The sequence below is a fragment of the Montipora capricornis genome, chromosome 4, assembly GCF_036669925.1.
Source record: "Montipora capricornis isolate CH-2021 chromosome 4, ASM3666992v2, whole genome shotgun sequence".
NCBI lineage: Eukaryota > Metazoa > Cnidaria > Anthozoa > Scleractinia > Acroporidae > Montipora > Montipora capricornis.
In genome coordinates, this window is record NC_090886.1 from 52,587,633 (window position 1) to 52,603,782 (window position 16,150).

The 16,150-nt window shown below is 40.2% G+C and overlaps 1 protein-coding gene across 3 annotated transcripts; it reads left to right on the forward strand.

Moving 5' to 3' along the window:
- The first annotated feature begins 1,721 nt into the window (after nucleotides 1-1,721).
- LOC138047360 (nucleolar and coiled-body phosphoprotein 1-like) lies at nucleotides 1,722-15,127 on the forward strand. Of its 3 annotated transcripts, XM_068894178.1 has the most exons (3): nucleotides 1,722-1,940; nucleotides 2,059-2,106; nucleotides 11,519-15,127. In XM_068894178.1, the coding sequence occupies exons 1-3, from the start codon at nucleotides 1,909-1,911 to the stop codon at nucleotides 14,931-14,933; spliced, it is 3,495 nt and encodes a 1,164-aa protein (XP_068750279.1). In that variant the 5' UTR covers nucleotides 1,722-1,908; the 3' UTR covers nucleotides 14,934-15,127. The 3 variants fall into 3 exon arrangements, with proteins under 3 accessions (XP_068750279.1, XP_068750282.1, XP_068750281.1); XM_068894181.1 differs by lacking the exons at nucleotides 1,722-1,940; nucleotides 2,059-2,106 and adding an exon at nucleotides 4,878-5,001; XM_068894180.1 differs by lacking the exons at nucleotides 1,722-1,940; nucleotides 2,059-2,106 and adding an exon at nucleotides 8,833-9,197.
- The last annotated feature ends 1,023 nt before the right edge of the window (nucleotides 15,128-16,150 follow it).

Genomic DNA, 16,150 nt, shown 5'->3' on the forward strand with positions numbered 1-16,150 from the left:
GGGGAAAACCGGAGAACCCGGAGAAAAACCTCTCGGTGCAGAGTAGAGGACCAACGAACTCAACCCACATATGACGCCAAAGCGGGGATTCGAACACGAGCAACATAATTGGTGGGAGGCGAGTGCTCTCACCACCATTTGCAGATGTCATTACAAAGGCAGCACTTTTTCCTCAGTTATTTTAAGACTCCTGAGTTTTGATCCGGCCGGGGCTCAAACCCGCGACCTCCCGCATAACAGCCCAGTGCTCAACCAACTGAGTCAGCGGTGGCTTACGAATTATGAAAGTTTTCCGTCTTCGTTTCTCTCATCGAGGAGAACCGTATAATTTTGGGGGCTTTGTGAAGAGAACCAAATTTGTGGCAACCTAAAAGAAAGGATTTTAAGCAAGGACATACTCAAGAAAAACGCCATTAGCGCTGCAATAAGTATTCGGGGATTGTTCCGTCCAGTTAAAGTTGTACAATATCGGCGAACTACCCATTCGCTACAAACCTACCATCGTGGAAAAAAATGCTGAGATAATTTACCAAAACTAACGCTTCCGAACTAACAATAATATTTTGTATTTGAATGAAAACACCTTTTTCATCTGTAGTCACCCCCCTCCCCCCTACCACCTTCGCTTAAATTCCGAAAATAAGCCCCTCCGTGTATAAGCCCCTCCAAATATAAGCCTCCCAAAGCGGTAACGCAAAAAACTCTCCGTTAAATCGCCCTCCAAATATAAGCCCCCCTGGAGCTTGTACTTGGAAAATTGCCCTCAAATACGAAGAAAAACAAAGCAAAAAGGGTAAATTTACTTCTAACTATAAGGCTAGCCCAATCGATTTGGAAACCCAAATTTCCCTCCGTAGATAAGCCCCTCCGAATAAAAGCTCCTCCAAAAATAAGCCCCTCGAAAAGGGCCTTTGAAAAATATGAGCCCCGGGGCTTATTTTCGGAATTTTACGGTATTCCAACTAGATAAACCGTTCATTAGATATACCACAGCACAAGTACATCCCATGCATGTAAGAATTTCGAGATGGGAAAAGACCGAAACACTGTTTTCAAATGCCTTGTACAATTTCCGAACTAACTTCAAAATATCCAGGAAAAACGCCTGTTATGGTTTGGGCCAATGCTCGGAACGTCAAGACGCTTTTGAATATGAGGATAGTTTCAGCTTTACCGGCGATCCTTATAAAAAATATTACGATAACCACAAGTGAAAACGACTTAATTTTATCATGAAGACCTTTAACCTGTATAGCCAACGGATGACGCCAAATGCATTTTATTGCCAAAACATTGCTTCTAAAACAAAGCTGAACATGGTCTTGAATTGATCTCCAGCTGAGTTCTATTTACGAAGTCAAACAATGCAATCAGATATGAACGCTAAAAGAAATATTGTGTTTGGAATCGGCATAATTTCACTTTAAATATAAGAGCATTTGTTTGGGAAACAAAGATTTTGTCGGAGAGGCTGGATAACATCAACTGAAAGGAAATTTAAAATATTCTTTACGTCTGTACAGTTTATAAACGAGAGTGGCCAGAATGCACATTTTCTTCAGACATATGAAGAACTTTATACCTTCCGGTAAACATATTGGAATCGGCGCCAATTTCGTCATTAAAATTGCAATTTAAATACAGTACTTAATTTACCTTTTAAGCCAGTGGTCCAATCAGATCAAAGAGTTTGCAGTAAATCGAGAAGACACTAGCATTCTCTTTTCACCTGTCTCGCTAGTTGGCTCTGCTCGAGTAATCTAAGTTTATAATTTAACTTTTGATTTCACGAAGCGCCGTTCGCACGGCCGGAGAAAAATAGCTGTTTCCAGGTCTCGTAAATAACGATAACTTGTAAAAAGAAGGTTTGAGAACGGCATTTGGGAAACTCTTGGCTTTTAGAACAATATGGAAAGCTTACGGCTAAGGGAACGCCAGAGGTAAACATTGCCTTATTGGTCTGTTTGAAGTTTGCAAAATCTTCATTGGCAGATACGACTGTGTCATTGTTCTGAGACGTTCTTGTTATTCAAAACCCTCAATCTTTCATATTCGTAGAATTTTGGATTTGCCAAGAGATCCCACCAACTTCAAGGATGGTATTTTGTAAGTACCACGCGTTTTGAACTGTTTTCTTTGCAATTTAGCATGGGTAAAACGTTTTGCCAACTTGTTCCATGTTTGATGTTGGGCGTAGGTTTCGTAGCTGTTGTCTTGTGGCAACAATATAATGCGACAGGTGTTTGAAACATCCAAATTGAGGCGAGAAAATTCATCATGCGAAACTCTCTATTTTTGTTTGAACATATATAATTTTTGCTCGAAACAACGTTAATCTCACATGCAACAAATGTGCTGTCGCCAGAGAAGCTTTTAATATTAATAGCAACGGTTCATTTGACGGGCTACGAGCAATGATGGCGCAGAGTCACTTATATTTTATGGCTATTTTTTTAATAATTTTTATTTTTCAGCTCACCGTTTACAGCGTTTAGTGGTTTGTTATTTGTTTCCCTGACCCGACGGTAGAGCTATTTCAGGGTAAATTCCTGTTGGTAACTGATCAAATTTATCTTGATCTCGGCAACTTTGCCGTGAGTTCTTTTGTACCGCGGTCGAACACAAAGTTGCTTTATACCGGCTACCCGGCATTAATAATTATCCCCAAAAAAGCTTTAAGAGTAACAGTTTTCGTTGAAGAAAAATAGCTACCAGGGTAGGTATCGCTTGAAGTTTGCTCGTGTTTGTTTGTTTAATTAAACTGTTTATTTTCAATAAAAAAGAAACGTGCATAAGTAGTGCGTTATATCATTCTAGCATGCTCACTAATTCGTGCTTTTTATTCGTACAATGAATTATCATTTCCGCGGTTCGAACACTTTGCTAAACCTAAAAAAAAGTAAGCGTCTTCCTTTCCACGATATGAGTGTTTTTAAGTTGCAAAGCCGTTTAGCAAGTGCCTTTAATATTTGTTGCCACTGTATTACTACGAGAAGCGATTGGTCACTTTCATTCAGCTTGTTCCCGGACCACTTTTAACACCGATCAGAAAACAAAGAGGAAAAGTGTCGGCAATGAATTTCCTGCGCTATTCCTACGTTGAATACCAGTGCTTCAACTTGTGTTTCGTTCCAAGTTCATTTCAGTTACCCGAAACCAAAAGTGCTTTGATTTTTACGACTGTCAATACTGGACCAGTGAAGCCATTTTACCAGGTTAGTTTTAAACATCACTAAAAAATTCAGCGCTGCACCTAAAAGTCATCATGACCAAGCTAGGCGAATAGTCTGCTACCAGATAGTTAGTTCATCATTGTGATTCACGTACGATATATGGTAGAGGCAACATCTTTTTAAAAGTTTATTTACTGAGAATAATGTACAAGGGAAATGTTTTGTCTATTTTATCACGGTATTCATCTGACTAAAGTGTAGAACCAAGTGTTTAGGCTCCAATAAAAGACGAAAAAACAGCAGTTTGTACCCTAAGCACTGAAATATCGGGTGGTCGTTGTTTTGCGGAAAAAACTGAGTAGGCAATTACGACGGTATGTTCCGGAAAACTGGGAATTTCTTGTTTTACTCTTAAACGAAGAGGATTTTATCAACGGAAAACTCAAGAAACTTGTTTTCTGTTCGGGCAGGGAGGTACTGAAATTTCCAGTCACTTCTTTTACAATACGTAATAGTCAGAGCATTAGTAATGCTCTGACTCAGATCATGTTATGATTATGTCATTGTTTAAGCCTTTTAGTTGCCAAGAAACAAAGAGAAGGATATAAATAATTAACTGTTTAAATGAAATTCAAAGTCACGTTCCATCAAAATTATGGGGGAAAAATGGAATCAAAGATGGTATATTTCTCATTATTACGTTTCTCCAAAGCCGTGTTGAGTGAACACAATTTCTTAGGGGAAATGTAGAATGTTTGGCTCTTACTTAACAAAATTTCAAAACTTTTCCACGATAAATTATTTTCACTGTGTGCAAAACCCAAGATGGATTGTTATCATGTGAACATATATCGAGTATTTTACATAGGAAGATTTTATCACTGTTTAATTAAAGTTTGTAAGTTTGCTGCGATCTCATAACAAACGGCAGAGTCAAAAACAAAGAAATTCTAGGAAATCCGATCGGTTTAACTCGGGCACTCGCTGCCCAAGCAGACATTTACAAAACAAGTGTTGCTAATACGGTTTCTTGGATTCTAATTTTTATTTTCTTGCTGAATGGGAGATGAAACTACGTTGTGTCGTCTACGAGTCTTATAGCAGTTGAACATGTTCCGGATTTTTGCCAATTTATTGTCGATCAAGGGGAGACCATCGTTTCTGAGATTTGATGCACATTAATTACTTCCACTCAGCGCGTGTCAACTGGCCACCAACAGAGACGGAAAGGCTGTATCAAGAGCAATAAGGGCTCTTTTGCGGTGCGTGGTTGAACTGTTACAAATTATTAAGTTAAAAGGCTTTACAATTTGTCACGGTACTTTCAGACTGATTTCAAGCAATCTTTTAAAATATCAAAAACATGCAAAATTCGGATTTTCTGCTTTTTTTTGGGGGGGGGGGGAGGGGGGGGAGGGGGTCACCAAGGTAATTAACCCGAAATGCAGGGTCAAACTTTCCGGCCGTCTAAAAGTCTTTTAATTTCTCGGGAATGACGGAGTCCTCTATCTTGGAAATCTGACCAATATCACAATCACAATATCCCAATATGACAATATCTGTGATTGTCATGTGATAATTACGCGTATCTGATGACAGACAAACAATGCCTTTTGACCTCTATCAGTTTTCATTGAAAGATGTCACCTTTTTTTAACTCCTTTGTTGTGGTTTTACCCGGCTTTAATTGGGCTCTGCGTCTGAATCTTTCACACATGAAGTACTTTTGTTCAATCACGATTTAACGTTGGATAATTTATCCCTCGAAAGCAGTTTACCCAGTTTATTTCTGTCTAATGCTCTCCTATTTTGGAGAAAGGGAGTCCAGGTTAGTTAACACTGTATCTCCATGTGTGTCTGATTTAATATTAAGCGCTAAGATACACAAAAGAATCCAATTGCACTTGATGTGTTTGAAAACACTATTAACAGAGGTTGTCAAGTCGGGAAACCGTGTATCGCTTAGCACAACTTGTCCCACTATTAGCCAGATGTAAAGAATTCGAGGAATTGCTACTTGGCATATGTTACTGTTAGTCAGTATATGTTCTAGGACTCGTATTTAAAAGCCTTACTTAAGTATGCCAAGTTGGCTTCTTTTATGAAGTCTTTTAGTTTCTTTAAAATATGTGTTTGTTGACTCATTTTCACCAAAGACAATTTAAGAGTCTTCCAGACTAGAAGACATTCGTGTAGCAAGGATGTCAAGTTTTGCCAATCGCCTTAGGAAAAAATTGGATCTTTTCTTTATCAACATCTGTAAAAGACTATGTCGCTAGCGTTTCCGCTGGTAAACAAATATCGGCGGGTTTAAATTGTCATAATAAGAAATTCTTTCTTCTTTGTTTTGTTTTGGTCTGCAACCATTTCACAGATTTCCAGATCACTGAGAATGCACAATACTCTGAGAATTTGCTTGCAATGCCAAAATTAGTGATTGCATCATTAGCGCTAAACGATGTTCTCTTTCCTCTCCACACGTCCTTTTATTGCCTTCAAAGGAAATTTTTTTCAACGTTATAGTTCGGTCGACCTTTATAATGTTTGGAGAACTAATCATGTTGGTGAGATTAACATAGCAGACATCAGAATACAGCAGCTCATTTTGACTCAGTGTTATTTTAGTCAGCCCTATTTGGCATATCTGTTTCCTGTCTGGATTCACCTCTTTCTGCTTCTCAAGCTGAAAAAAACTTTAGGCTCATAAGTTGTGTCCATTGTGGGATTTCGGCCTTCAAGACATGATAAACTAAGAGCTTTAGTCTTATTAAAGAGGCTCTCCATTGGGACTTTATATTAGTGGTTTAAAAGAAGATTCTCCTACGGTTTTTTTGGGTTTCGATGCAGACATGACAGACATTCTCATTTGGCAAAAAGTTGAAATGATACCCGATGCGACAAGTTAGAAATAAGTGGTCGAGTATTCTGCAGTCTACAAATTTCTAGTGCTGCGTCGGTGGGAGAGTGAAACATGGAAATTTGGTTTTATCAAACGAGTTGATAAAGGTCGAATTACCATCGTGAAAGATTTGGAAAGCTCGTATTCTGCAGTCTAGTTCTATTTGTTTCCGATAGTCTTCCGCTTCGCTTCACCGTCTTGCCAGCGCCACGTTCCTGCGCCTTTGTGTAAGTTGGAATTCAAGTCTTTCTTTTTTCACCAACCACTTGAAGGCTAAGGTTGCTAGCGAGGTTGAGAAAACCCAGACTACTTCGATGACGGCGTTTTGAGAATGCAGACAGTCGACGTATTTGAAGAAACTGCTTGAACTTTCTAGTGATTTCTGGTCAAGCAAAACTATATCCGTCCATTTATATAAAAGTCCATTCGTAATGACTTAGCTAAAACTTTTACTCAGCTTAATTAAACTACTAAAGAAAACTGGTATATTTATACCGGGGGAAGTCGCTGTTAGCCACTGCAATCATTTCTTTTAATCCATGCACAGATCGATAGAGTAAGTGATGAATCTGAGATATCATTTCAGAACCCCCGAACTGGACTCAGTTTGAAATATTACGTTAGAGTTAGAGCTAGTTAGAATTAACAAGTCTGAAAGTGATGTGCCGGCAGCGATCGTGTTTGGAAACTGCCATGAGAAGTGGTGATTGTCCACTAATAATATAACTGGTTTTGGTTTTGCAATCAGTAAAAAACATCGAACAGGCAAAACAACTCAAGGATGATTGTGGTAATAACTATCGCCTAGGTAACTCAATTGCGCATGATCCACTCACTAACCACCACTGTGGCAAGGTGTTCTGATCATGAGTGCAATCAACCGCGTGGTGTATTGTTTCTCGTACAAACTAAATATTGACGATTGACACATGTGTCGAAGAGTTTGTTTGGATTACCAAATATTTGAAGACAGGAGAGAAAACGAAATGTCAGAACAGTGACTTATTTTCGAAAACGAAAGAAATTTAGGAAGGATGAAATATTCACGTTCGCACTTTCAACAGGCGAAAGTCCGACCTGTTGACGTCTGGTTCAGTCATAAAGGACCATAAAGCTTTGTTCATCATTATCCTCTCGGTACAATTCATAACATTGTATTACGAAAAGAAAGTATAATATTAGCACACTTCTTTGGGATGATAACTTCCTGCTCGGGCAATTCGACTGGTCATGTAAGCTTCGAACGCTGATTGGTCTTTGTTGAGAAGCTCTATGACGTCCTTCGGTATAGATCCGTGATAACTGGGCGATAACTTGTTGCAAAACACACTCATTTACATAAGCGTGTCTTTGTGAGCATGCATCACCGCGCTCAACTTTCTTTTGGACCCTTTGTTTTTGTCGGCCTGACCCACAACATAGACGCTGTGAGATACTTCGCTCTGAAATACGAATATTCTTCCAGTGCGCTGACGTTACCTGCTTTGGTAAGTGAATGCCTTAAAACCCATCGCGTGTTTGATCGAACATGAACTTTTCAACTCGCATCAAACTAAGAATACCTCATCTTTGAGTTGACGGTAATTTTACGAAGCTTGAGGCGATTGAAAGCCCACGATTATGTACAAATGTAATTTTCTCGTATGCAAGTTTTGTCTAGTTTTAGATTTGTGCACTTAGTCGGAATTTACGATTGTTACTACCGTGTTCGAATGGCGGAAATGCGCACAACATTTCTAATAGCACTACGTGCGCTTTAAATTGCCTTGAATAGGGTAGCTGGGCGCGAGGGTCTTTCAATGAGACACTGTGACGTGCTTTGCACATTTGTCTTTTGTTTGGAATTTAACGATTTCAGGTCTTATATCTTTCTTGAGAAGAAATCGAAACATGACAAGTCGCTAGGAATAGTCGTAAAAATGTGAAACTAATTTCGTTTCATCATTTGAAGAAACGAAATGCGGGGTTTACCGCGCTCGACTATAAACAATTTCCATGTTTTGTTCCAATGTCCGTAGGAGAAGACCTTTACAGGAAAACAGAAAGCTTTAATTAAAAATGTTCGCTTTTGTACCACCATCATATAAAGGTTTTTCATTGGATTTAATTATTCCTAATATTCCGCCCTGAGTTACAGAATTCCTGAGAGTTGCTACCAGCGTCGCAACGTTCCTTTTTACATCTAAATTGCGACGCTTTCGTCACAAATTAATCACTATGTAACCAACGTTTAAAAGATCTGAAAAATACAGTACTCATGTGAGAGTCATCTATGGAAGAGGTCACCGCTGTCTTGTAACATTCGATTGATAGTTTCGTTGCCTTGGTTAAAAACGTTAATCTAACATAAATGTTCTGTTATTATGCGTCCATCAATTCCAGATACCTGTCGTAGATTTTTATCACAAATGAAAATAAGATACTTCAAATATATCATTGAATATTGTAAGTGTAATAGAGCCCGTTAATTTTATCAATGTATTTAAGCGGATAACATAATCGGAAAAGTTTAGATCATCCAAAACCACGGTTGGCTCACGATTAGTTTAACTTAGGAACTACCCAGTGGTCGAGTTTCTTTCATGCAGGTTTTGTACTTATAAATAATGTAACGCTTGGGTTAGACGCACCCAAATGGTCAGAATATTGCCATTGTTTGTCAAAGGATTTGATAGGTTCTGACGAGAGTCCAGGCGTGCATACAGCTGAGTGAGTCTGCTCAAAATGTAAATGAGGTTTCTTTTCAAACAGAGATGCAGTCATTCTTATTATTAGCCAAATCTAACTGACAAACCACAAGGTTAACTTAAATTCTACTCGTTTTTTTGCGTACGTTTGAGAAAATTTAAACGTTGTATTTGTGTTATGACAAGGCAGTGGGAACCGAGGTTTTATTGTATTTGTGGCGAGAATGACGCTAAAGCTTACTGCTTTACTAAGAGTTCAACGAATATTCGAAACAACTATATTGTCTTCCCGGCGCTCGATGAGGATTTTGAGGGAAATAAACGAAAAAGCTGTCCGCAGTCGTTATATCATCTAAAGAACTCGAAAGAACATTCTTAGAGGAATACCCCGACTGTGCAATTTAACATGGCGTCGTTCTGGGAGAAACTGTCTCAACCGTAAGTGATGTTTTCTTGGTACTTTTAGTGTTGTTCAATCAAAATCGACTGCGTTGTGCTTGACATACAGCGTACTTTGACGTTTACTATTAACTGTCAAACTGTGCCTGATATCGTATTCACCTAATGGTTTCTTTGGCATATCTGATGATTACTTGGGTTTCTTACGAACGACAATTCCCTCTTGCCAAGAAAGTCAAACGTCCGTCTGATTCCGGCAATACACTAAACGTATTGAATTTTCAAGCGTAAAAATTCAAGTCGGACTTCTTCGGTGAGGCTTCTTCGGTATATTGTCTTCCTCGTTGAGTTTAAAAGTATTACTCCACATCTGTCTAATCGCCGAGTGCTTTCTATAAAGCTACGTCCGAACGATAAGGTTGTTCAAGAGAATTCACGATTTCAAGTAACCCCTTAACCTTGAAGGATTTCCGACAACAATGCTGTCCAAGTGGATGGAAAAAGAGTTTCTTCACGCTGGGAAAGAACCAGGTTGATGCTACCAAATTCGTGAGACATAAATGACCGCACTTTCGTTGATCTTTCCGTCATGACAAGGCTTAAAAAGAGACACTTGAACAAGTTTTAAAGCGTCAATGAAGTTTTGGGCTTGAATTTTAACACCATGAATTTCGGACTACGTTATCGAGCGCGAATTCCCAGATACCGAAAAATTGCTTTAATTTGTGGTTAAAGGAATATTTACATTTTAATCCTCCTGCCAACGAATATTCTAGTTTGGACTAGTTATTTGCCAACCATGTTCTTTAATCTTGTTCGATTTTAGCTACAACATCATCAAAATAAGACAAAAAGATAGATATTCTAGTGACAGGTTACGCCCACTTTAAGTATTACTCGTCAAAAGTTTGTTTTCTTTGCGATAATCAAAATACACTCGTAGCAAAACTAGCTATTTTACATGTTGAAAATCTATTCAATTCATTTGCAGATTCCATATTCATGCAGTTGTGTCGGTCGTTAAAGAAGGTTCGAAAAACAATTCGCTTTCAAGATTTCGTGGTATTCACCGTGGTTAGTGTCCATAAGAGGACTTAGCACTTTTCCAAAGGGATGAGAAGGCGCTTTAAGATATTTTGTCAAAAGGAATTATAAAAGCTCTGATCAATTTGTGGTTTCACGCTGAAGGGATTCTATTGCCATCGCACGAGCCATTTTCAATACTCTACGACAATTTTTTTGTTTCAAATTGAAACTAAATCACCCGTGTAAAATTAACGATTGTACTTGAAGAACTTCTTTAAGGTACAAGTGTTCAATGGGAAACTCCTTTTATTGTTCTTGTGTTATAGATCAGGTTAGCGGGGTACAGCTGTGAACTTAATTACACGATTGTCCACGAGCCCAAAACCAATTATCCTATGTCAATCGAAACTTCCAATTAGCAAAAATTGTTTGCAACTTTTGCAAGCTATTGCTGACTAAGGGAGCAACTTTTCACAAGGATGAGAAATTGTTAGTTATTAGAGTAATCTGTATGTCGTGTTTTGTAACTTGAACGCGAACGCCGAAATGTTTTAGTCAAGTGATTCTAAAAGGCTTCATTGGTTTTCTTGCATGATGTGGTTCGAAAGCATGCAATATAACATGAATTATAAATATTAATTCCAAGCACTTGTTTTGAGCGTTGCTTTTCAATTTTGTTCGGCCGTAACGTCGTGCAATTTGACTATCATAATTGTGGGTTGTTTGCATGGTCATAAAAAATGAAGTCCGAGTCACTCGATTTTTAAAACGAGAAATGGAAAATTGAATACCTAAAATTAACGCGCCTCTTGAAAGTTTAAGTTACTGCTTTCGTGGACGTTATATCAATTGAAGCAGTTGGTTTATTGGGGTAAATATGCCAAGAGCCAGTTTAAGAGCGCCGATGTAGTCAATGGAAACGACCATAACGTCAGAAAATAAGAATATTATTGGTTGAAAGAGGAAAACGAATCGTGCTATATGTGCGGCATGCATTTATTCCTTTTCTCTGCATAACAACGTGAAATATCCAAAGTTGCGGTTTTAACGACAACGAACGCGTACAAAAGCGAACCTCTCATAAACGAGATGAAATCACCGTGAAAGACTTAATGTCGGCAAAGTTACATTTGAAGTGATGTTTTCGTCGCCCTCGCTGTACTAAGTAGATTTAAAGTCCCTTTACATCGTGAAAAACAAATTTGAGGTTTTGACGACAACGTGAGCAAACAAAAGTGAATCTTTCATTATTTGCCTTTTTGGTGCCCTTAACCGAGTCAAATATCGCATGCAGTGTATTAACCTCCTTCTGACTGTTTTTACTTTCTTTCCAGTCTTCCTGATCCTTCGTGCATAGGACGCAATACCTCAGCTATCTTTGGTGCCGGACCAAGTTTTGGCCTCACACCAGCAGAGACAAAGCCCCAGTTCAGGCCAGCACCTGTCAAAAAAGCCCCAGAACCACGAAAAATCAAAAGGAGCCACAGTGATGTAGCACTCCGGAAAAGACCCAACTTAAGACGCAAGTCAGGAGACTTCAGTCAACTTAGAAAACAAAGTGAGAGCGAGAAAGGGCATCTGAACGGTTCAATTTGTAACGGAACTACCGAATCAAAGCCTCCGGTCTCTCCAAGGTCGGAGCCAAGTAACAGCGCAGGTAATTCGGATGATAGGGTGGGTCCGTTACCCGAGCATCATTACGAAGAACAAGACGACCAGTCTAACCGATATCCGCTGTTTATACAAGTCAATAACAGTACGCAGGCTCATAACAAAGCTCGCGTTGTAAAGCCTGTTAACAGACTACCCAATCAAGGCTCAGCAAAACAGGAAGTGCGACCAAGAAGAAGCTCTAGCTTTACCGCGCCGAAAAAAGCCGTTGAATCTAAACAAGTAGTCGGTAATTCTAGGGCGGCGCAGGACATTGTGAAAAACGGTAACCTCCGACGTGAAAAAAGCGATCTCGTCAGGCCTAATCGCATACAAACGCCCACGAACGTTTCTGCAGTTCCAAGGCCACCGAGGTCAAACTCTTCCACTAGTCTCAAACAGGACAATAATAACTCGAGCCCGCGCTCACGATCACCAATTGGACTTCAGCGTGAAGCTAGTGATATCACCAAACGTAGTACTCAAACAGGCTTACGGCGTGAAAAAAGTGACCTAGCTCGACCTCGCGGACAATCGAGAAGTAATTCACCAATTGTAATTAACGAGAAGACAGTAGAAAACAATAGTAGATTCTCCAGTAACAAAAGTTTGACTTCACATTCGCTGTATAAATCGCCTTCAAAAAGTTCAATTGAAGAAATTCGTTCCCGGGCAGGAAGTCATAGTGAAATGTCCAAGATTCCATCCCGCTCTCGTACACCGACTCATTCCGAAAAAACTGACTCCCCGGTTTCTAATGTCTCTTCCGTTGCAAAACATCATGCGAACGAAGATCGCACGCCACCTAGAAGCAAGATTCCGTCGACAAATAAAGGTGACAGGGGACACGATCCAGTAAAGAAATCTTCAATTCCAACATCGAGTCGTAAGGATAGCGCTTCTCAGAAGGACAAGCCCACAGGCAAGATATCAATCTCCTCTGGGCTGTCGCAAAACAGGCCTGATTCAGCCAAAGAGAATAAAGATCCAACTGCAACCACAAACGGACATGAACCAACCAAGCAACTCAGTAAAATACCATCCTTTGGCAAGTCTTCTGTTCCGAGGTCCAAAATCCCCTCAGTGGCAAGGAAAGACAGCCAGCAAGAGAAGCCACTGATACACAACGGCACGGTGGAAGAACAGCCCCCAGTGAATGAACCTCCGAAGAGTAAAAACCATGGGGCAGCTTCAACTCCCCAGGGTTCAGGCATTCCCATGGGAATAAGTAGAATACCATCGTTCACAAAGTCCACTCCAAAACATGATGAACCTGTTTCAAATCAGTCACGCATTCCTACCTACCCTGTAAGATCAACAAAGACAAATGAATCTAAGTTACCCACTCCTTCAGGGTCTAAGGCTACGACAACGGATGGGCTTTCCGGGACCCAGTCACGCATTCCTTCCACGTCACAGAACAAAGCAGTTGAGTCTAAGGTACCTACCCCTGGAGGGTCTAAGGTTCCAGCTAAGGCTTCACCAAGTTCATTACCAGTCGCTGCCAAGACAAGCGGTATACCGAAGCCAGGAGAACTCGAGAAAGGAAACAGGGCTCCCGGACATGTGGGCATACAAAAGGGCACACCAGTGGTGTCCTCTCCGGTGGAAAGCAAGAAGAAAATTCCGAAGTTCGCGTCAACGGCAATACCCACGGTTAGCAGTGCAAAAGAAGAAAGTGAGCCTAAACCAAAACGAGGGATACCAACACTTAGAGGAAGGCAGCTTTCTGTTGAGAAGGAACATAGTAGCTCTGATGAGGGACCGGCCACACCTCCTACTACTCCAATAAACAGAGATGCCACAGAATCACCATTGGACAAGTACATTTTCTCTGAGGCTAAAAAAATGGAGCAGCTGCTGCGAAATGAGCACATTGAAGTAGAGGTTACTGACAGCGGAGATCTTGAAGGAGACGACGAGTTTTCGAGACAGGAGAAGGAAATTGAGGAACTGGAAGAAAAACGAAAAGATAATGAATTCGCAATGTTACATTCCAAAGAAGCTGAAGATTTGATAAGTGAGGTTCTGAAGAGTTACGCTCCTGATATCAACGAAGAAAACGAATCAGAGAAAGAAACCGTGAAACTGTTTACTGATAAAGACGACAATAAAAATATCAAGGAGAAGATAAATATTGACGATATTGTCCTACAACCGGTGAAAAGCGAAAGTCGTACCCTTGAGGAACCACAAATGACGGAGCAATTGCTTCCAAAGTTGCATTTCGAAGGCGAAAAAACGACCAGTTCTTTTAAAGAAGACGTCTCTGTCGGCATCAAATCAATTGACAAAGATAGCCTTGTCAAAGAAGACAAGGAAAAGGGCAAAGTTCTAGGTGGCAAGGCTGTCTCTTCGGGATTAAAAATTAACATGCCGTCAGAGAGAGCTCTGGAAAGCGAGACGGAGGAGAATGTCGACAAAGACACGAATAAAAACGAAGCGCCTGGGATCGATTCTTTGGGTGAATACGCTCAGCAAGCCAGGCGGTCGCGCAGCCGACAGAGAAAAATAGTGAGTCCCGACTCGGATGAACCTGGAAAAGAGTTTTTTCCTGCCGCAGGACAAGGGAAAGAAGAACAAAGCCAACTGGAGAAAGTACTTGGAAAGAAACCCGAGAAAGAGGAACCGAAAAAGGACATCGACAAAGACAAATTCGGAACAGTTCCGTTTGAGGCTGAGAAAAAACCCAAAGAGGCTGCTAAGTCAGCAAAGTCCAAGTCAAAGAGTGACAAACCGAAGTTCGTTATTGAATCGTCGCTGGGTAAAGATTTCTACTCTTCGAGAAAATCAAATGAGAGCATGGAGTCGAGAGAAAGTGTACATGATGACGTTGAGAAATCGTCATTCAAACCTGAACTTTCCGCTCTCGTGTTTGAAAATAAAGTGGTCAAGGAACCGGTTAAACTGAAACAGAATGAGGAACCGTCTGGTGAAGAAGGCGCAAGCCTGGAGGAGGCGCAATTTGTAGACGTTGATCTAAACGCAGAGCCTGCAATAGCAAAACAGAGGCGAGAGCTTTCGAAAAGTGTCGACGACCTTGATGAAAAGACTGTAAAATGTATGTGTGGCAGAGGTGGCAAATGTTCTATAATGTAAACACCAACAACAACGGTTAGATACAAACGAAGCCCTCTTTTACAAATATCAATGTGAGAAACTTTTCTCGTGTACATTTTAGGCCATTTTCACAAAGTTTCGTCAATTGTTTTCATATTTAAACTAGGACATAATGATACTGCAAGGTTGCAATAAAAAAATTGTTATTAAAACGTAGATTTAAAGTAAACTGGCGTTCTGTGACCTTTCTGATTTCATCTTCCCGTCAGATGCATATGTTACCTAGTTAACAGGGAGAGCTCCACTGAAGGGCACTTAACGATTATTCCATGAGCGCGCGTTGGATATGAGATGGTAAATAGCCAACGAGGCGCGTGACGCTAAGTTAGCTATAACCAGTCTCGTATCCAACAAGCGCGAATGGAATAATTGTGTTATTAAATTCCCTAAACTCTAAAAGTTTAGAAAGTACTAAACACGGGCGAAAAAAGCGTGCAAATCCGAGCGAAATCGAAAAAACTTGATGAGAACTGATGCGATGTTGTGTAAGACTTTGTGGTCTTACAGACGCGGGCTCATCAAAAAAACATTTCTTACCTTTTCGCGTACTTCTGAGCGTCGGAATTGATCCAAACTTTCTACAAAAACGTTTTTTTTGGCTTTATTCAGAGAGACATTTCGCTTTCCGGCGGAAAAAAAAATTAGCTTAGCAACGCTTAGCGTAATCATTTATCATTTAAGTTCAAACTAAGGTATATGAGTTGATAACCGAGGTTGAGTGAACCAATCAGAGCACGAGAAATGCAATAACCGAGGTAGAAAATTTAATAAATACATCATATTTACTTAATTGACCACTCCCCATAGGGAGCTTTTCAGGGGCAATGAAACACAATTGCAACAGAGCAGAACATTCAACAACAACAACTGTTAAGAATCCCAACTGGCCGGGGCAAGTTAGTTGGCTTATTACAAGTCCAGTTGAGAAATTGAACCAGGGACAAGCAGGAACAAATTCAACTGGTGGTTAGAACGTGGCTTGAACCAGGGATCTCCGGATTTCAAGGCAAGAGCCCTAACCACTACGTCAGATTGCCACCATAAACTTAAGACAATGGCTCTAAAGATTGATTCAGAAACAATGTTCACATAAAACTGTGCAATGCAAGAAAGGATGAGAAGAGAACAAATCCCTTGCCCCATAAGCTTCGCGCCCTGCTGTGAAAGTTATTTTGGTCTCGAACTTTAATGACGTA

Excerpts from the sequence above, each read along its gene's own strand:
- LOC138047360 (XM_068894178.1), top strand. The coding sequence starts at position 1,909 with ATGGAAAGCTTACGGCTAAGGGAACGCCAGAG. Across the intron at positions 1,941-2,058 it reads CGGCTAAGGGAACGCCAGAG|AATTTTGGATTTGCCAAGAG; the intron begins GTAAACATTGCC and ends TCATATTCGTAG. Across the intron at positions 2,107-11,518 it reads AACTTCAAGGATGGTATTTT|TCTTCCTGATCCTTCGTGCA; the intron begins GTAAGTACCACG and ends CTTTCTTTCCAG.